At 40.4% G+C, this 21511-nt stretch overlaps 1 protein-coding gene and 1 long non-coding RNA gene across 2 annotated transcripts; both read left to right on the plus strand.

Annotated features, from left to right (window-relative positions):
• Positions 1-2960: 2960 nt before the first annotated feature.
• LOC119743579 (centromere/kinetochore protein zw10 homolog) lies at positions 2961-16226 on the plus strand. Its single transcript, XM_038219999.1, has 3 exons — positions 2961-3030; positions 6715-6911; positions 16173-16226. The coding sequence occupies exons 1-3, from the start codon at positions 2991-2993 to the stop codon at positions 16212-16214; spliced, it is 279 nt and encodes a 92-aa protein (XP_038075927.1). The 5' UTR covers positions 2961-2990; the 3' UTR covers positions 16215-16226.
• A 61-nt stretch (positions 16227-16287) lies between these two features.
• Positions 16288-19517, plus strand: LOC119743580. The gene is made up of 4 exons (XR_005273061.1): positions 16288-16322; positions 17121-17169; positions 17494-17557; positions 19482-19517. It is a non-coding gene; the product is annotated as an uncharacterized LOC119743580 (long non-coding RNA).
• The last annotated feature ends 1994 nt before the right edge of the window (positions 19518-21511 follow it).

A 21511-nucleotide genomic window follows, 5' to 3' on the forward strand; every position in this document is an offset into this window, starting at 1 on the left:
GTCTATTAGAGATGACCGACAGACACTGACTGGCAACATCGACAACCAATCCTTCCTGCACCCGGAAATCCAAACACCAGTCAAAGAGCAACCTTGTCCGGGAAGCCTGCATCAGCAACCACAATCCTGGCCGGCAACAACTTTACCATATCAAGACAACACTACAACACAACAGATTCAAGGCTCATCCAGTCAAGACGCAAGATCCAAAGTCTTTCACCTACCAAAGGGTCCCCTACACCCAAGGTCGAACCCACTAGGCTCACCCCGCCTATTACACAGCCCAACACAGGCAGTTCTCATCACATCCAGTACTTCCCAAATGACAAAGGTATCCGGGCTTTCCACACCCACAAGATCCACTATAGCCCACAGGACAAGCAAGCCTCCAAGACCGAACCTGATGCATCCCCTGCGAATGCAGAAGGTGTACACTGGGTACACCAGCAAGAGAACTCAACGCCAGACAGCACAAACACAGAGCACATGGCAGATGGGGAGAATTACAGGAAATCAGTGAACACCCAGCACTCACCAAAAGGGACACCATCATCATGAGTATCAAGCAGCTACATCCATGCTCTGTCCGTCTAGCAATGAAGGTCAGCAAACAGACGATAGCTCCGCAAAACTTCAGCATCACCATCAGAGACATCTGTTACCCTCTACATGTACGTAGTAGCTCAAACATCCACAGACCTCCAATTGCCTTCCTCCTCCAATTTCTTAGACCTCCTCCTCCAATGTCTTCTAAGGATGTGATGTTTCATTTTGTAAATGTTTAGCACACATTTAAAGAACCATCTCAATGTTGAGCCCTTTCACAAAGACTGACGACTGCCCATTATGCAGACCAACATGATCGACACAACAAATAATAAATGAGTAACATAATAAAAAGAGGGCTGTCATTGAAAACAATAAAAAAGATGAGCACGCAGCCTGAAAGTAATCTAGTACTGCAGTTCTCCTTAGCTTCTAGCAAATTGAATAGGTTTGGATTATTTTTGTTATGCATGCTCAACTCAAAGGAAGATAGTGGAAAATAGGTTCCTGTTTTTAAAATTTGAGTTTTGTTAAAACTTTTGGAAAAGTACGATTTAGAATTTTGTTTATTTTAAATGTGTAAATGTCACATCCATAATTTCCTCACTCCACCAATACATAGTTCCCCTTGCCTGTGGATTTCAGTTTAATGTTTACACTCAGCCTGCAGAGGGCAAAAGTACTTTTTGATATCAGATTTTATATATTCATTGAATTTGTTAAAAGCACAAGTAAATTAATGTGCACAGTTTAACTGGCTAAATTAAATTTATGATATACATCTTTTGTCAAAGTGGATTTGTGTTAATTTTCACTTACTGCTTCTAATTGTTCAGCTTGTTTTCAAAAAATTCAATGTACCCACTGACACCCTATAGTGAACAAAGTTAAACAGTACAACTGCCAATGCATCAACCTTACGCTAGAATCATTCGTGGGTTTATCTCTATCCTAAATGCTGGAGATAGTTTATCATGAATTTCTTCCCGCATGTACACTCCCAGCAAGTTCTTATTAAAAAGGGGCCTATGGGTCATTCTTCAGTATCAAGTGTCTACTTTCATGTCCCGACACTTTAAGGCACTATAATTCGAAAAAATATAGAATGAAAATAAGATTTTTGAGCAGTGAAATTAACTTCAACACGACTCCTATTGTGTGCAGTGTTAAAAACTCTTTAACATAATGGACAAGATGCTCATTCTTTACAATACTCCCTCAAAACCCCCTCAAAATGCATGTCCCCGTGTATTTCTCAATATGTACCTACTGCCATAATTTGTAAAGTAAACAACTTGAAAAGGTAATTATATCTCCAAAAGCCAAGTAATATAATAATTGTCATTTCCGTCACAAAAGGTGTGACGGATATGACTTTTGCATTCTTTTCACAATCAATATTTCTTTGGGCCCTATTGAAAATAAAGGAACCCAGCATTATTTCCTGTAGAAAACTACTTCACATCACCACTCCAATACAATAGAGACTTAAATAACAGAGAGAGAGATATGTTGCAAGGATGAATGAAGTCCCTGAAAGCCATCAGCCCTGTTTTTGGTACATAATAATTGTCAATTATCAGATTGATCTTCGATCAGGCCAATCAAATATGTTGAACACTTTCAAGTGCTTCAACATGGGGGGGATGCACATATTGTGACGTACGTGAGTAACCACTAGCTTAATTGTCACTTCCTAACATGCTCAAAATTCAAAATGTTTAAATAGGATTATGTGAAAATCTTAGATCTGCGGTTTATGCAACAGGATTGGCACAATTGCGAATCCCACGCTTTGTGAATGCACATCGCCATGATCACAACCTTGGTATAGGCCTACGATTCTTTCCCTGCTAAATACTCACGACCGGACCATGAACGTCTTGCAGTTTTTCAGGTTTTTAAGAAAATCGAGTTGACGACGGACACACTGAAACCACCTCACAAGTACAGATACAACACGTTCCTCGACAACGAATCAGGAGAAAGTTGCATGACCCAACATGGCAACGACATCATAGGGCAAGGGACACACCAACTTTTGCGAGACGGGCATTGTTACATTTTTGTAACACGCAGACACAAACCACCACGTGTGAATATTATCCATCCATTTTGCACCTGTCAGTGTCACAAAACACCACCACCTGTGCGCGCCATCACGTGGGCATACGTCATACCAAGCGCATACCTTGGGATTTTTGTCAATTTTTGTATATATTGGTAACGGTCTTTGTTCTGCATTGAAAACATTGATTGTCAACAGATCTAATGTTAAAGTTGTTATGCTTGCATTAGACTGTTTAATTAGTTGTTAAAATGATTACGTAGACAGTCATGACTCTAAGGCTAAGCTTAATCCGAAATTTCAGAAACGTCACCCTCAAAAAATTTGTTTAGAGGGCGCTGTACCGGCGGCAGATCCAAGACATGCAAGAATCAAGATGACGTCCCTTGTCACCGATGTTCTGCTCGCAAACACGGGTAAAACTCAGCTGTTTTCCAATAATACTAACCTTTCAGAAAAAGGTTCTCTCAATAAAGTTCCAGAGATTATTGTAGGAAAAATAAAAAACTTAGTGCATTTAATTCCTATGTAGGCCGAGTATTTGAAACGCTTTTTGGTTGGTAAGTATTCGATCTTTATCGTTGCATCGGTTGCGTGATACAACGTATGAGAACGGGTGTCGGTCACTAAGCTTCGCCCGGTAATCCTTACTAGTATTATGACCCTGTTCCTACGTAAGGAGGGAAAGACTCACCAAAACAGTTGACTAAATCATGACACTCAAAATTGACATTCTGATATTTCTTGACCCATCTGAACAATTGGCATTGAATGACCAATGACATAGGCTTACTTTAGTCCGAGTAACTTGGACCCAACTTATCGCCTTTTTAAACATTTGGACATGGTCTGGCGATAGTAAGGTCCAAGCTAATACCGCGACCTAGACAACACAGTCCCAAAAACCAACATTTTCCAACAAAAAAACATCAGATTTCACCCGCAAAACGGCCTCCAAATTACTAGATATGCCACCTGAGGTACAAGTAGACATCAATGATTAAGATGGTTGTACTGAAGTTTACTTACGATCCGAAAGAAAAGTGAAATTTCTCATTCAATTCTGAGAGCTCCCCTCGCGATCTTGAACACGTTAAATTTCTGACTCGTGTTAATGTTTGAACGACGCGATTTTTTCTTCATGCCCAGCGTACATTCGATGGTCCCCGTATCCCGAGTGCGATTCCGTTACCGAGCGCGTGCGATGCATCGATTATGATAATTGTCACGTTTGTAAACACAAGTGCATTTCGAACTGTAAAAGGAAATCGGGAACCAGCTTGAACTGGTATCCGCCATAAAAGCTGCGCTAGAGTTCACGACTCCCTATTATCGTTCGAAATGCACATGTGTTTACAAACCTGATCCAGCCTACTCATTATCATAATCGATGCATCGCGTGCGCTCGGTAATGGAATCGCACTCGGGATACGGGGACCATCGAATGTATGCTGGGCATGAAGAAGAAATCGTGTCGTTCAAACATTAACAACACGAGTCGGAAATTTAACGTGTTCAAGATCGCGAGGGGAGCTCTCAGAATTGAACGGGAAATTTCACTTTTCTTCCGGATCGTAAGTAAACTTCAGTACAACCATCTTAATCATCGATGTCTACTTGTACCTCAGGTGGCATATCTAGTATTTTGGAGGCCGTTTGGAGGGTGAAATCTGTATTTTAGTATTAAAAATTAGCATTTTATTAAGAATAAGTACTTTTTTAGTTGTACAGTACATGTAATATAATTTAAAGCATTTAAAATATAATGTTAATGATTACTATAACGTCAAAAATCTTGAACAATTGAAGGGATGATAATTATTCTTTTACGTTAACAACGGGTTACCCCTAGGAAATTGTGATTTATTTACATTTAAGAATATGAATAAAATGCTAATTAGTTTTGCATATGCAAGGTAAAAAACCTTGAAGCAAGTTACCTCCATTTTCGAACAACTTCAGTACGCTTGCCGGGTCCCCTTCCCGCCCTCGCCCCCTAAAAAGCTTCTCTGATATGCACTGCTAAATCTCAATGTTTCTTTTCATAAAAATGACTCTCATTGAATTCCACTTTTTGTTTATTTCTTTGTTCATTAATTTATTCCATTATGTATTAATTTATTTCTCCTTGTGTTTCAAACATTTATTTTTCTTCATCAATGAAAATCCCGCCCGCAAGGTTCTCAAATTGCGATCGCCTTTGCGCAAGTTGTAACGTGCGCACGCAAATTAAAATTGCGCGTCGTAATTTGCGTGCTTCAGGAGTCCCTCGCGCAAGTTTAAACTTGCGTGCGCAAGTTTAAACTTGCGTGCGCAAGTTTAAACTTGCGCGGGAGACTCAAATTGTGCTCGACAACACTACAGTAAATACTCCTAGATAGAACTATGAGGCTCCACGTAGTGGCGCCTCATAGGCAGATTACCCTGCTAAACTGTTTGCTATACAAAACACCAACTACATGTAGGTACAAAAAAGTCCATCCCAACCAAGCTTTTTCCCACAGAACCGCTGCACAGTTTGCCCCTAAACTCCGTACAATACCTCATGACATACTCACGTTATGTGCACCAAACAAACATCGGTGGATTTTGTCGGTTTTTTCAGCAAAAAATGATGAAAAATATGCCCTTTCCGCACTGAGCCAACCTGACACTTGAAACATGCACGTGTACAGAATGATCGCAGTCATTTTCGGTTCGATCGCTAGCGCTCGGAGCGCGCCGTGGCGGGTACCTTCACACACTTGTACGCATTCGCATATTATCATTCCGCTCCTACGTATACCATATCCCCCGCGGCGCGCTCCGAGCGATCAAACCAAAAATTTAGTTCGTCTTCTCACGCATGCGCAATGGTTTTCTCCGCATCGTCGGCTTGCAAACAGCAGTAGCAGACGACGCACTGAATGATTGTCTGGTTTTCAAGTCTTAAAATGTATCCTTCCCAAACGTACTTAAAAGATGATTCAAACCAAAAATTATCACTAGACCAAGTGAACAAAGATATAAATTGTCTCTACAGTGTCTCTCTACAATTGTCTCTACCTTTTCAAATATATAAAAAAAAACCCAATAATTATGGACAAAAAACGTACAAAATGAAAAGGAAAAAACATCGTTCGCCTTTGAGTTTGGTTCACACATTTGGACAATTTGCTGGGTTTACCTTAGATCAGCCGTAGAACCATCAAAAAGGATGATAGATTATTTTCATTTTAAAGGTGATTTGATGTAAGAAGGAAACCTGTAGCTTATAAAAATCGTCATTTTTCGAGTAAACCCATTTTGAAAGCTTCGTGCCCTCTATGATTGTACTTAACTGCATTTCTGGGCCGGGAACCAGTCAGTTGTAAATCGTTTCAGTTAAATGTATACATTTCCAACGCGTCCAAAGATTACAAATGGAGCGCCGCGGCACGTGGCGCGTGGCTAGCCATGTTAACGGGCCAAATTCCAGGGTCTGTGTACAGGTACGTGCACACTAACGTTACATTCAACAACAAAAACGTATAACGTGAGACCTTACTTTTCTCATTGAAACGGTTTCCGACTTAAATGATATTTATACTTTCCGTGGCATTCTTGACCATTTTCAGTGAAGACAAGTTTACAATTACTCGGCAAAACTGCAAAAATTATCCCCTAAACTGTCGCCTGTTTTGAATTTGTGACCCAATACTTTCCTACTACACGACACGGAAAAACAAAAACAATGCAACAAATACTCTCTGTTTTTTAGCGCTAAGGTTTGCAAAAGTGACTTTGATTGCCTTAAATTCCTGTCTACGTGGAAAGACAAATTTATTTAAGTACTTTGAGCGTGATGTTGACCGATACTTCAGTGGCTCAAACTGCCACTGCAGGCATCCATGTTTGCTGATTATCAGTATTTCATATTTTGAGTGCACATGCGCACAAACTAAATGAGCGGCTGAAACATACGTGCCTTATTAACCGTTACAAGTCCACTAGCTTATTGATTGGGTTTTTATATCCTAGAGTTTAAAAGTGCTACAGGCAAAACTTCATTCGAAAGTTGGTCCTGCTATTTGGGTTTTGGTGTTTTTTACTCACCCAATATTTTGTAATTCTTTGCCCAGATCTGTTGGAAAAGGAAGACCTGGGGACGCGCATCGGCAAATTATCAACTCACATTGATGAGATCAAGGGTGAAATCTACCACGCCGTACACGAGAAGTATGCCAACTACAGACCCACCAGGGACTCCACCCAGGAGCTACACAACAAGGTGCAGACACTGTCCACTGAGATGCAGACTCTCAGCAATAAGATCAAGGTATGTCATAGTCTTAAGGCCCTAGTAACACATTCACGGTTGGACCTACGAATATCCACCGTTTACCAAGAATCAATTGATCACAATGAACCGTCAAGACTCATGGAGAAATTGACTTTCTAAGAATGCACTAGGGTTTCAGGACGGATAGCCACAACTTTCGGAGGTTTCTCTAGGAATACACCACGGTTTCTTGAACGGATTGTTTACGAATATTGACAGTATTACCAAGAATAATGATGTTAATGCCACAGTTGTCTGCGATTGGGCCACGGATGACCAAGGTTCTCCTACAAATAAAGCATAGTCATATTCGTAGCACAACCTTAGCAGAATTCAAGCATATCTGGGCATAACCGTAGGACATTTGTAGTGAATTCGTAGAGAATAGATTTCCACCACGAATGAGCTACAAATCTCCAAGAGTATGTACGAATAGCTACAAATAACACTACGAATTAGTACGGTTGTTCTATGGATGTCCCCGGGTTTCACTGCGCATTGATTTTCATGACGATTCACCACGGACGTTTGGAACAGTTTAAAAGTTCCGTAGCGCCTCCACGAATACCAAAGGAAGATGACGGATAACCACGCAGATATTTAGGATGAATACAGTACTCCCACGGTTATCACAATTCTCAACTGTGGATAGCTGTAGCTCCAAACAGTGAATGTATGACTGAGGCTTAAGGGCTAGACATTGTTATGGTTTGATATGCGATAACCTGCTGCAGTGATAAACCCACACCCACTGACCAACCAATATCATCCACGAACCCGTCGGAACAACGTATAGGCCAATTCCTACTGGTTGTGTAATGTGCGCGCACCTTTGGCCTAATATATGCAGCGCGCATTCAAAAACAATTCACAGTAGTTCCCAAGGAAACTTTCAAATTTCTTCAAGTAACGTAAAAGATGTAGCAAGACGTTTGTGCAACTTCACTGGTCAGCACTTTTGTTGTGTGTAGTTTGTGTGGGACTGAAAATGAACAGTAATTGCCTGCGGAAGTAGCGCATGCGCACTTCCCCCACTTTTTTTTTGGGGGGGGGGAGAGATTTTATGAGTTGGCCTAGACGTTCCGATGGTGGGGGATATTGGTTGGTTTTGATAGCCACCTCTTGCGACGGCGGGTCATCGCTGTAGCAGGTAATTGCGTATCCGACCATAACATCGTCTAGCCCCTAGACTAGGTATGTGAGGCTGTGTCTGATGAGACAGGCATTGTTGTCTGTGGCAATGGCTTTTGACTTAATGCACTATCAGGGTTCGACCTTAGCGGTGGTCCGCTGGCCAAACGCCAGTTGAATTGCCGGCGGACCAGCTGAAACACCTTGCCAAGTGGTCCGGCTGGCCAGCTGAAAAAATCTGTGTCAAAAAAATGCTTGTTTTATTTATTTGGTTTCTTACTTATATGTACATTCGCTATTTTTTCAAAAGAAACCTCCGTTATTTTTACAAATTCGCTTCGCGATATGACTACTTCGCAATTCGATGTCATGGTGACTATAATCATGTGCGTAATCCGGTAACCCGTAATCCAGCCCAATGCGGCGATGACTGGTTCCCGCCGCGCCAATTTAGAAGACATCATGATGAAAATGCGGTAACTAGTCTGTGCACGGCTATGCGATCGACAGCGCTAGAGCATTGCTGCTATGCATCGTGCAGGCGCCAGGCACGTGCTCTGTCAACTGGTCGGATTCGACATCGTAAAAATGCCAAGAAAACACCAATGGAGAAAGAACATTTTTGCAAGTTAATTTCATACAGAATTGATCTAGCTTGTCTGTGTATTTTCTGTGTTCAAGAGTTCATTTTGAGAACGAACTACTCGTATTTGGAGTGATACATGCCGTGTGTTTCCCAAAATTTTTGACCGTGAAAACGGGTCTGTCGGCCCATGGTGGGCCGCTTGCCACACACGCACGCATCACACACCTCAGAGTTTTGGCCAGCTCCCCACGTCTTGACTAGCGTTGTGCATATGGTGCGAACAACCTGAATTTTCCATTAATTTTTGGGTAATTCTTATTTTTAGGACCCCTTTCCTATATAAGGTTAAAAGACTCACCAAAACAGCTGACTAAATGACACTCAAAAGTGACATTCTGGTATTTCTTGGCACATTTGAACAGTTGGCAATGACACCTCTTGAATATCAGCAGGTTTGATTTGTAGAAAGAGGGCAGGGTTTTGATTTATGAGGGGACGATGACAAACAGAAAATAGATTTAAAAGCAAGATGGCAAACTGCCAAAAAAGGTAGGAAATTCACTTTTTCTTTGAAAGTGCTTTCAAAATTATAACTAACATGAGTTTGTCTGAAGAAAAAAGACTTCTTTAGCCTGCAAATGTCACTTTGGTACTGGACAGTCATCTGCAAAAGTCAGTTTTGAACAGAACTCGTACAAAATAGAGGTGTCCTAAATGTAAGGATTACCATTTTTTTGAAATTATCGAACGTAAAATATATTGACAATAATTACAGGTAGGTTTTATTCACTTTTTGTCGCTATTTCGTGTATAGCTTTCGTAGTGCAATGAAAATAGTTCAGGCTAATACTTCGCATATAAAAAATTGAATACCCATTCACTCTGCATAAAAAAAATTGGCAAAAAAAGAATTTCCGACCGACCGACCCTATTTTTGAAAGGCATGTAATTGGAAGCAGAACTATTTTTTTTGGCCTAATTAAGGTAGGTTTTATTCACTTTTTGTGGCCATCATTTTGTGTATAGCTTTCGTAGTCAAGGGCGGATCCAGGGGGGATGCCCCCCCCCAAAAAAAAAACCGAAACCAATTTTTTTTTTTTTTTTAATGTGACATCGCAATAAAGGCAGGCAATGAGTACACCACCATCTTTTCCTCAAAAAAAAAACATTGGTTAAAATGGTCAGAAATTGCCTCAGATCGCACCACAGAGCATCTAGAATCCAAAATGTTTTTGGGGCCCTTAAGCGGGCCCCGAACCCCACGCCGTAATTTTTTGACCCACTTTTTTTGGGGACCACAATTTTTTTTGGCCCCCCCAAAAAATGTGTTCTGGATCCGCCCTTAAGTAAGATTTGAGGCTTTGCATGGTGAAGATACTAAATAATGAAAGGTTTGCGGAAACACCATGTGCGAATAATTTCTCAACTAAGAGAATGGTTCTGAAAGAACCAGAGGTATAGTTTAGGCACTCTCCTGAAGACGGTCAGAGCATACTGACCGGAACGTCGAGTTTATACCTCTGGTTCTTTCAGAACCATTCTCTTAGTTGAGAAATTATTCGCACATGGTGTTTCCGCAAACCTTTCATTATTTGGATCCGCCCTTGTTCGTAGTACAATGAAAATTAATCAGGCTAAAACTTTGCCTACTGAGGCCTAATTGAATACCCCTTTCAAGCTGCATAAAAAAAATTGGCCAAAAAACCCCCCCAAAAATCAGACCTACCAACCCTATTTTTAAAAGGCATGTAATCTGAGGCAGAACTTTATATTTTTTTGCAGCCTCAGATCATGGAGGAAGAAAATAGACCTCTATTGCTCAGGTGACATGGGTGTTGACTATAGTCTAGTTTAATAAGACTTATGTGAAACTGATTAACTGGTGGGTACACGCTGTATAAGACGGACCAGTCAAAAACCTGGCGGACCAGTCAAAATTCTGGCCAACTGGTCAGGCTGGCCAGTCAAAAAAAAAGTTAAGGGCAACCCCTGTGAAAGATAGTAAGGGGACTAAACTCCCTGTGAAATTATCCTTTCTGGCAAGCTCTCAATTCGAAGAAATCAACGAAACTCATTTCCAATGGTGCGTCTTAAGAAGCATCATAGGAAAATTTAAATTAGTAGTTCGTTTTGTTATTCAGCGCAGTGCGCACAAGCATTGGAACGACGCACAGGCGCGCGCGGTTGCTATAATTTGTCGGATCAGTGCGCGACATCGCGTAAAGCTGCAATTCAAAACAATTCGAAACATGATTTAGCAACTTTTGATTTGAAATTGAGATCCTAGAATGCTGTTTTTCTCGGAATATAAAGCTGAAGCTGAGCTGAAACTTCATCAAGTAAGTTGTTCAGTATCCTTCATTAGATTTTGAACACATTTATTGCTTCAAACGAACAAAATGCACTAATTACAAATGATGGACTATAGCTTTAAAGGACAGGCCTTCAAAGTGATTCTGTTGAACCTTTTTAATGTTTAAACTGAGAGTTTATTGCTGGAGATGTTTGAAGACAATTGTGACAACGATTCTTGAAATCACATTTTTTTTGAGGAGACAGGTTTTTAGGGTCATTGTGTTTAAATGGTGATATTTTCTGAATGGATTGACCACTTTACTTATCCATTTTTTCATCTTAAAGTACCTTAAGATGTTTGCTTTCCCTTCATTATTTTTGATGCTACATATTTTTTAAATATGAAATATAATTTTTGGGATTTTGGTTCCATTTTTTTTTAACTCACCCTGTGTCAATCTTGAAGTATCGTGTATAACCACACACCTGAGACTACCGGCTTTTCTCAATTTGTTTTTTTCATTTCCCGGACGAGCCCCCATTTGTCACATTCCCTGGTTTGCTCCTCCCCAAGAAATATAACCCTCAGTAGTCTGGTACACCGTCACACAAAATAAATTGTCGAGTGAATTGACAATTTATTTTGTGTGACGGGTGTACCAGACTTCTGAGGGTCATATTTCTTGGGGAGGGGCAAACCAGGGAATGTGACACTGAAAGTTGGTTGCAATCTGTTCTGGGCCTGCACATTACTGATGACACAGGAAGTATTGACAATTCCCTACTTTAAAGTAAAATACTTTTCTATTCTTGATAATATACTGTGAATGTTTCTCGTTACCAGTAAGGTGTTTCACGGTAATATGCGCCAATCACAAGATGGAATTTTTGCAGATGAAAATCAAATTAGGTTTCACCCTTCTCCGATGTAAATACACACTGTTTACTCAGTGTGTTAAGGGCCTGGCACATTATATGCGATCTCAAAGGAGACCTTACGGCGACCAAAAATATTTCATAAATGTAACAATCGCAGCGAGGACGCAAGAAAATGACAACTTTCTGTATCAAAGAAGCTCAAGCTACGCTCATACTGTGCTCTCCCCACGCTTACGATGCGCTCAACTCGCTCTCTATGCGCCCCTGTCAAGCTCAATTACTCTATCTAGTCGCTGCCGCTGCGCTGTCACTGCGCTCACACTACGCTCTGCTTGCTGTTGATACGTCCTTGTAGCTCACGTCGCGCTCTCTATTCGACCAAAATACGCTCATGGGACGTCACTTACGCTGTATAAATACCACGACAAAATGGTCAATACACAGTCCAGTTTCAAAATTATTCTACAAGTTCAACGCAGTCGAGTTACCTTCTCATGGAGACTACATCAACTGTCTTGCGCCTAGGCTGCCTCAATGCCCCTTAAATGTCGCACGATTCACGCTCGCACAGCCCCTCGAGTTGCGTCATTGTGGCGCCTTGGCCAGAGCGCCGAGGTGTTGTGATTGTTTTGTGCATGTTCAAAGACCTTGTTGCTCATCGGAGACCATTAAGACCCTCCGGCGCCCATCTGGCAACCTATGTAGTTGTTGCTGCGATCTAGTAGTTGTTTTTGTACCCCAGCTATTTTTCAAGGACGCAGTAAAAGTGCACATAAGATCGCAGACAGTGTGACAGGGGCTTTACCTCCCGAGAGAAAGTTGCCTCATACACGAATATCAATGCGTTGTGTACGGCGTGTGCAAGCACTGAGAAAAAGGAACATTGTTCTTGACAGCTTTCCAGTGACTGCAGACTCGCTGTGTGTTGTGCATGCCCTTGGCTTGGTGGCTTGCTGCTGCTTGGCCTGGCAGCATGGTGCTCTTGGTCATTTTCTGCCTGTGGAATCACATGAAGCTCAATCTGCTTCCCTGGCTGCAATGGTCGGCTGGGATTCCGTCTTGGGAAGCAACAACAGCACATGTCTTACCACTCAACCACCGAGCTAACGGGATCGGGTGGCCGGTTCGAACGGAAAATTCCATCTTATAATAGTTTATGCGGTACCCGCCGCTATGTACATCAGATTCGAACCGGCCAGCCGATCCCGTTAGCTCGGTGGTTGAGTGGTAAGACATCTGCACTAGAAAGCAGGAGGTCGTGGGTTCGAGTCCCACCCGAGTGATTTTTTCCAACTTTCACTCGGGAGGTAATACACTGAGTATACAGTTTTTAAAAACGTTGGTGCAGGGCAAAACCTAATTTGATTTATATCACCCCGACGCAAAAATTCCATCTTATAACGACAGCACAGTTTGAGGAATGAGAAAGCCTTGACGACAGCTGCACAATAGTCAGCGTTAGTCAGCACTGTAGACGAGGGAATTAATTGAGCTATTGATAAGTCTGAAGATTTTCTGCAAGTTCCAGATATTCAATAGCTTGGGCAGGCAAAGTATAAGTTGTTCCCAGAGTATAAATAATTGCAGCTGAAACGTTCAGTGAGTTCAGAATGAAACAAAATGGCAGTATTGATGATAACCATACAGAGGACCTTGCCTGCTTGCTGGGACAATTTGGCAACTGTGCTGATTGCTTGCACACTTTAACTACTACCAAGATGTACAAAGCAAGAGTGGCTACTAAACAGGTAGTGTTGGTAACGAAATTAATCCAAAACATGATGTCTTTAAAGACAGTCTCTGGCAAGAATATCGGAATCACACCAACAATAATTGTTGGCACCCAGACTCCTGCTGATATCTTTGCTGCTCGAGATTTAGAGGCTTTTTCCTTGTACTTGAATCCCAGGACATACCGTTATTTTGTTTTACCGTTTTGGATTTCCTCAAAAACAAAAACCGTGAACGAACTATTGACCGTTTTGTCATTTTACAGTTTTGTAAAACGGTCAAACGGTATTAAGTCACACACAAAAAATACTTTTTGTTGTTGTTTTTTATTGTAGAAAGCGCTTTATGTTTAGAGTGTTGTTTTACAAAATCATGACAATGACAAAACGGTCAATAGTCTTGCCGACCATTTTTTTGATTTAGGTTCGGCAATTAAGCAATGCACCTAGGAATGTTAATGCGTCCTAGGGATCGAGTCATTGCCTGGGCCCTCCTTACATTTTCGTTCTCACGACAGAATTTGCGAATTAGCTATTGAAGAGCCGCGTCGACTTAAAACTCCAATTTCCTTCAAAATATCTGCAACTTCATCAAACGTCTTACCATCCTGTATCCATTGTGAAAAGTAATGCCCTCCCTTGCAGTTTTCCAGCGCCATTTTTGCTTGCAACTATTTAAGCCCCACCAACTGAATGGCATGAGAAGGGGGTCAGGGTCCGCGCCAGGAATCACACCACGCATTAATTATGCCGAGCCAACACTCATGTAAAGCAGGGTCCCCCTCCACCCCCTTGCCCACCTTCACAAAATGCACCACGGACTGTTAACTATGACACTACAATAAAAAAAACAGTGTGTATTCAATACTGACCGTTTTGCTGTTTTTCTAAGTTATTTGTGTAAAACTGTAAAACAAAAATAATCGATTGTGATAAAGTTCTCAAGGTGCTTTTCAACTTCATCATTCTCCATATCCAACATTTTATTCAGATGTAACAGCGAATATAAGACCTGGAGCAATGTGTAGTTGAAACAAAAAGCTTCTGCATTTTTTCCCCTTAGTGTTTTTTTATCTCTAAGATTTGTAAGGATTAGTTCTTTGTTCCTTGTTTTGAATGCATACTAAACCGAAGTAGACAATAGAGTTTCACAGTTGACTTTGGCACAGATGTGCTTCAGAATAACTTTTTATTTTCTCTTCAAGACTTTTTTTACATGTACATTGTGTAATCCGTCGTAAAGGTTTTGCTCATATCTAGGTTACTTTAATAAGAAAAAGTGAAATGGCACTCTGCACTTTTTACAGAGTTTTACAGCTTATAAAAGATCACTGACATAACGTAACCCTTGCATTATCTATAACTGAATAAAATTAGATGCAGATCAAAAAATGACAAAATCTTTCAGGTCGTAATTTTGCTTACAACATATTTATTTATATCTCACATATAGAAACTTGACACAAGCTTTAGATTTGGTGTTTGGATAATCAAGAAAGACATTTAAAATACAGATACAAATAGTCACTGCATCAACAAAGATTTGAAACCATGGAATTCCTACACTCTCTTGCTTGAAATTGAAAGTGTACTTAGACTTCTGCTATCAAATATTATACTAAGAAATTACCCATGAACTTTTCTTTTTGTTCTTGGCCCAAACTGATGACCAGCTTTGCCAACAGATTGGCTCCCGTCCGTACATTATTGATACTGATTGTGGGGGGGGGGGGAACCAGCCTATCCAGCAAGAACAGAAATAATGTTTGGCAGCCAATAATTTGGAATTGTAAAGTAATAATTCAATAACTGAACGTGAGCTTTTTTGTGTTTGGTGTTTCATTCAAAAGTGAATAACTTTTGTATTGCTTGAAAAATAGCAGATTGGTAAAGAAATCTGTTTTTCGTGATGAAACTCGAAAATAGCACGGAACTTAAAGTAAATTCAGTACCTCATCTGGCATTTGTTAAGCAAAACTGTTATGTGGACAGTTTTCCTTGTTTTTTTCCTAGAAGGTACAGCATTAACCCTAACCCCCCTAGGCCCAATCACCATTCATCTTCAATCCTTCAAAATCCTCATGTGCTTCAATCACCATTCATCCTCAATCCTCCAGAATCCTCATTTGATTCAATCACCATTCATCCTCAATCCTCTAGAATCCTCCAAAACCGCCAGGAGGATTTTGGAGGAGTGAGGTGGGTTAGGGTTAAAGGTTGCATGTCTGTGTAGAGTGTGTGTGCGATTCACAGTTTCAGATGATTCTTATTTTATCTGATAAACTGTCTAAGTTGAACACATTACCCTCATTGTTTCAAGCTTAATCTTTAATTTGCTCATGCACTACCAGAACTATGAACTGTAGTTAGGAGAATGGTTGTATGTAGAAAGATGACAAGTTCCACACACAATCCATTACCCTTTGGAGATACGGTGGACACAATACGAGGGCGCTATTTGGTTTGGGTCTAGTCTTTTGCATAAGTTACCCCAATATACCCAAATCAAATAACACCCTTGTATTGTGTCTGCCATATCGAAAAAGGCTTAGAGCAGTTGAGCTATTCACTTTTTCCAAAATTTGTTAAGACTCTGAAATACTGAACGTGCTTTTCACATCTTTTCCCAATCTGCAGGTTAAACAACACGGTGACTCCACTGTGGAACCAGCCGTATGAGGACCAGCTATCCACCAAACAGACCAACACCAGGGAGTTTCTGAGGAATTTATCCAAGATGCTGCAACGGAACATTGGGGAGATGTCTCCCTGTCTGAAGCAACAAAGGTGAGCTACCTGCCAAAGACACGGGATGGTTGTGGGCCAGAATGGAAATGTGATCTTCGTTGACAAAAAACTGTTTCCAGACACAGTTTTCTGGCAAATGGACTTACATGTACAGCTGCCCTGAAATTTCATTAAAAGTCCAGAAAATGATGCCTCATTTTTCTTGAGAATCAATTAAAACTCAGCAAACTTTGGGCCAACTTCTGAAATAAACTTCCTTTCCACACACAAAAGTCCCAAAGATTAAAGGGGGGGGGAAGTTGGTAAAAAAAATGTTTACAAACAAAAAGCCGAAAAATGAACACAAAACCAAAACTTCACAATTCATAAGCTGCTCGAATGAGACTCGCACCAACAATCTCCTGCTTCCTAGTGCAGATGTCTCAACTACTTCACCATCAGGCTTGCTGGGGTTGGCTGGCTGGTTCCAATCTGATATAGCAGGTGCCACAATCAATGGGTTGAATTAATTGTTTACGTAGGGGAGTTGTGAATGTGAATACCTGGTTTTGACCTTCACCAATGTAAATTTGAATGCACTGTATATTCAGTGCTGTCTGAGAGCTTACGAGCAAAGATTCTGCAAGCTTGCTTGGGTGGGATATGAACCCATGACCTCCTGCTTACTAGTGCAGACATCTTAACCACTCAATAACAGAGCTTGCAAAGGTAGTGGGCCAGTTTGAATCTTGTGCATATATATAGCTTTGGTTACCACAAGAAATTCACAAGCCTGTTGAAGTGGGATTCGAACCCACACCCTCATGTTTAATAGCACACTCTTCATTTGATTGACAGGAAGAACCACAGTGGGATGGAATGTGAGTTGGAGCCAATTAAGCCATCGGTGAGTAAGCTAGGTGACAAATATTTGTTGATAAAAATATAGATTTTATTTAAATTTATTTGTAGTATTGTGAATGATTTTGTGAATTATAATCTCAATGATAGTTCACATTGGAACATAGTGTTAGGTTAGCTTGACTGGTGTAATCTTTGAACTCGGGTAGATAGATAGAGTCACCTTACTTGTACTAAATTTATATTTTAACCTGGACTTCTTGTTAGATAAACTATACAGCATGTGAATCTTTTGTGGGGTAAATATTCCTGACATTGGAGATGTCTGATTTGTTCCTTTCATTTTCGTTGTTTGTTTGCACACTCACAGCCAGTATTAGAGAGCTATCGCAACAAGTGTGAGTTTACTATCGGCAAGAGTGTCGATGGCATCGGTGAGTGAAACTGGCATTTATTTTTAGTTATCCAACCTCTTCATTTTTATGCCCCGCGGCGAAGCCGAAGGGGCATAGTGTTTCCGCCTTGTCCTTCCGTGGGTGGGTGGGTGTGTGGGTGTGTGTATGGGTGGGTGGGTGTGAGCTTGTCTTACATACGCAGTGTGGACTTCCGAACAAAAGACGTCCACATAATGTAGGTAGCAGCGACGAAGTGTGGACTTGCCCACGTCCACACAGTGTTTCCCCATTTCTGGAAAACAGGTTTAGAGGCATTTTTGGGTTAGGTTTATCTGTAGCAGAATGAAGAGAAACACTAAAGGGAATCATTGAAAAAAAATTGGGTTGTAAGAGTTTTCACAGTTTGAGAAAAATGAGTTTTTCCACTGGTGTTCCTTAACTACACGAAGAGAAAGGAAAGTCCACACTAGGTATGTGAAACAAGTCTGAGTTTGTCTTACATACGCAGTGTGGACTTCCGAACAAAAGACGTCCACATAATGTAGGTAGCACCGACGTTGTGTGGACTTACCCCACGTCCACACAGTGTTTCCCCATTTCTGGAAAACAGGTTTAGAGGCATTTTTGGGTTAGGTTTATATGTAGCAGAATGAAGAGAAACACTAAAGGGAATCATAGAAAAAAAATTGGGTTGAAAGAGTTTTCACAGTTTGAGAAAAATGAGTTTTTTCACTGGTTTTTCTTAACTACACGAAAGCAATGGAAAGTCCACACTAGTCATGTGAAACAAGTATGCGTGTGTGTGGGTGTGTGCGTGGGTGGGTGTGTGTGTCCGGACAAATCTTGTCAGCGCGATAACTTGAGAAATACTTAACATATGAACTTCAAATTTGGTTTGTGGATTGTCCTTGGTAATCCTAAGAAGCCTTTTGCATTTTGGGCCCAAGGGTCAAGGTCACAGTGGCTGAAACAATAGAAATTTTGTCAGCGCGATAACTTGAGAAATACTTAATATATGAACTTCAAATTTGGTTTGTGGATTGTCCTTGGTAATCCTAAGAAGCCTTTTGCATTTTGGGCCGAAAGGTCAAGGGTCAAGGTCACAGTGGCTAAAACAATAGAAATTTTGTCAGCGCGATAACTTGAGATATACTTTACATATGAACTTCAAATTTGGTTTGTGGATTGTCCTTGGCAATCCTAAGAAGCCTTTTGCATTTGGGGCCAAAAGGTCAAGGGTCAAGGTCACAGTGGCAAAAACAAAAGAAATTTTGTCAGCGTGATAACTTGAGATATACTTTACATATGAACTTCAAATTTGGTTTGTGGATTGTCCTTGGCAATCCTAAGAAGCCTTTTGCATTTGGGGCCAAAAGGTCAAGGGTCAAGGTCACAGTGGCAAAAACAAAAGAAATTTTGTCAGCGTGATAACTTGAGATATACTTTACATATGAACTTCAAATTTGGTTTGTGGATTGTCCTTGGCAATCCTAAGGAGCCTATCCTATTGGGGGTCGAAAGGTCAAGGGTCAAGGTCACAGTGGCTGAAACAATAGAAATCTTGTATTTATTCTGAGATCATAGGGATTAGGGATTAATTCATATAAAACCTACAGAAGACACTAATGCTGTCAATGAACGTTCCATTTGACCAAGGTACATATATAAGTTGATGTTAGAGTGGTGTTATGTCATGGAAACAGTCACGGTTGCGGGGCATTTGTGTTTGTAAACACACCTGACTTGTTTTGTATGTATCCCCTCCGTTCACAAGCACCCCCTCGCCTGGATATCAAGTGTGCACACATGTACATAATGTGCCTGTTATGAAAACCGCAACAGAAAGTTTCGGGAATTTTTTTTCTCAGTTATTCCCCAAATTTCTTGTCAGGTCTTCATGAAACTTGGCCTGGGTAAATTGTGCAAAAGTTTCAGTTTCATGTCTTCTTATTTTCATTGACAGATAACACTGTTGGTTTCCGGCTTGGCGCTTACAAAGGTAAGTATTTTCTCTGAAGTTTCCTTTTTGCAAAAGACGTAGATCAGCTTTTATGTTTGATTGGATCGGCTGTCGAGGGGCGTGGCCTATTGGTAGCTAATGCTGATCAATTCCAACCAATCAGAATGCAACACACAGAAAGATTGACAGGTGTACATATTGTGCATTGTCTAATATGTCTGTCAGGAATTAATTATTGAAAAGAAAGAAACAAGCCACAAAAGACTTAAACCCTTGTCATCCCCTTTGCTGACCAATATGTTGGCTTACTTTTGTGGCATGAATATTGAGGGTATATGTTTGTACTTTCAACGTTGACCAGCAAGCTCTTTTACTCAATAGGGATTTTTTAACAATTACTTTTGTACAAGCAAGAATTAGATTTTAAATAAAAAAATCAGGAAAATCACTGTTTGTTTAAATGTTGCTAGTGTACACTTTTATTTATTTTATCACTGATCTTGCTTTTACACGCAAATTTGTTTGTCCTATAAGAAGTGTGTGACTTTTAGAAACATGGTTTGCCCTGCAATTTTTTTCCCCAAATATTACTAGGTATCAGAAAGACGTAAGAGCTCAAACACTGATTTGGTGATAGTACATTTCTGTATTATTTGTGTTTAGAGTGTTAAATTACACAAGGAAATAGCAGCTTTAATGAACATATAAAAAGCAGCAATTCCTCGGATACTGTGCAAATTAAGATACATCTTGTATGATGCTAACTTTACAACGACATTCATATTTTACAGCATTGATTTTTCAATTACCCAAATTTGAAGTACCCTTGAGTCCATCTAAAAGAAATGTTAGAATATTGCTTTGCATTTAAACATCATACAGACATGGAGCTCATAATGTAATACAACAGACTAGTGGTGCTACACAGATTATGTACAATTATAGAGCATGCAAGTCTCGCCAGTTCACATTCACTTTTCATGTGAACATCTTGGTACCAAACACTGACTAGTCTAGCCACAGACTCCCGTGTTTGAATTCACCCAATTCACCCAATGAACGGAAGTGGAAGTCCACATTTTTTCAATTTACTAAAGTAATCAACTTGCAATATTTTTTGAATGTGTTGTAAATTGGAATGATTTTTTTCTTGTTCAGAACCCATTCTTTGCCCTTGACTGGATATACCTAGTTAAATCACCTAGGTTTTTGAGGTCAACTTGCACGCTCTATTGACAGAAGTGGGGAACACATTGCTGACTTTAACTATCAACTACATTTTTTTCCCAGCTAGTAGCTGTGTAGACACCTTTAATACACCAGACTTAAATTCCCATACTGTACATCTAAAGCCTACAATGGTCTCATATATTATACATGTATATCTGTGCTCTGCAGCAAAAAAAGTCTATACAATGCATTTCTCCTTGCTAAAGGGTTTTTCAAGAAACTTCGAACAAAAAACAGCACTTTGTTTGGTCTTCAAATAAAATTATCCACATTGTGCAACATGTATACATACAAAGATTGGTATACATTTGGAATCAGATGCTCCTTATGCATAAATTGCAACTTTGTTGATCTGTTACTTAGGCTGTGTCTGAAACGCGCTTCTAGAGCTATGGCTACGGCTATTGTCAGATTGTTCCCATGTATTTGTTTAGGGTGAAGACCTTGACAATATAGCTCTAGCCATATTAACTTTTTTAATTTGTTCATTTGTGCATCAGGTCTTGACCCACAAGATAACCATTCCACCAGCACCTCTGACGTACCAGTGACTGGCGCTGCCATAACGGATCCTTATCACTATCTGACACAACAGCACTTCACCTCAGAGATCTTCAAGATTGAGATCCAAAACCTCCCAAGACACTTTGGATTTGCGGTGAGTTTGCTCCCTTAACATTGAACCCTCAATAACAATAACCATACAGTTTGTGCCTTCTTAGGAGTATGTATGTATTGTGCTCCATGCTTGGGATTTGTCAAGGTCTGTTAATAACAGAATCAAAAGGCTGTAAAATGAATTT

Source organism: Patiria miniata, unplaced genomic scaffold, assembly GCF_015706575.1.
Source record: "Patiria miniata isolate m_02_andy unplaced genomic scaffold, ASM1570657v1 HiC_scaffold_6, whole genome shotgun sequence".
Taxonomy (NCBI): Eukaryota; Metazoa; Echinodermata; class Asteroidea; order Valvatida; family Asterinidae; genus Patiria; species Patiria miniata.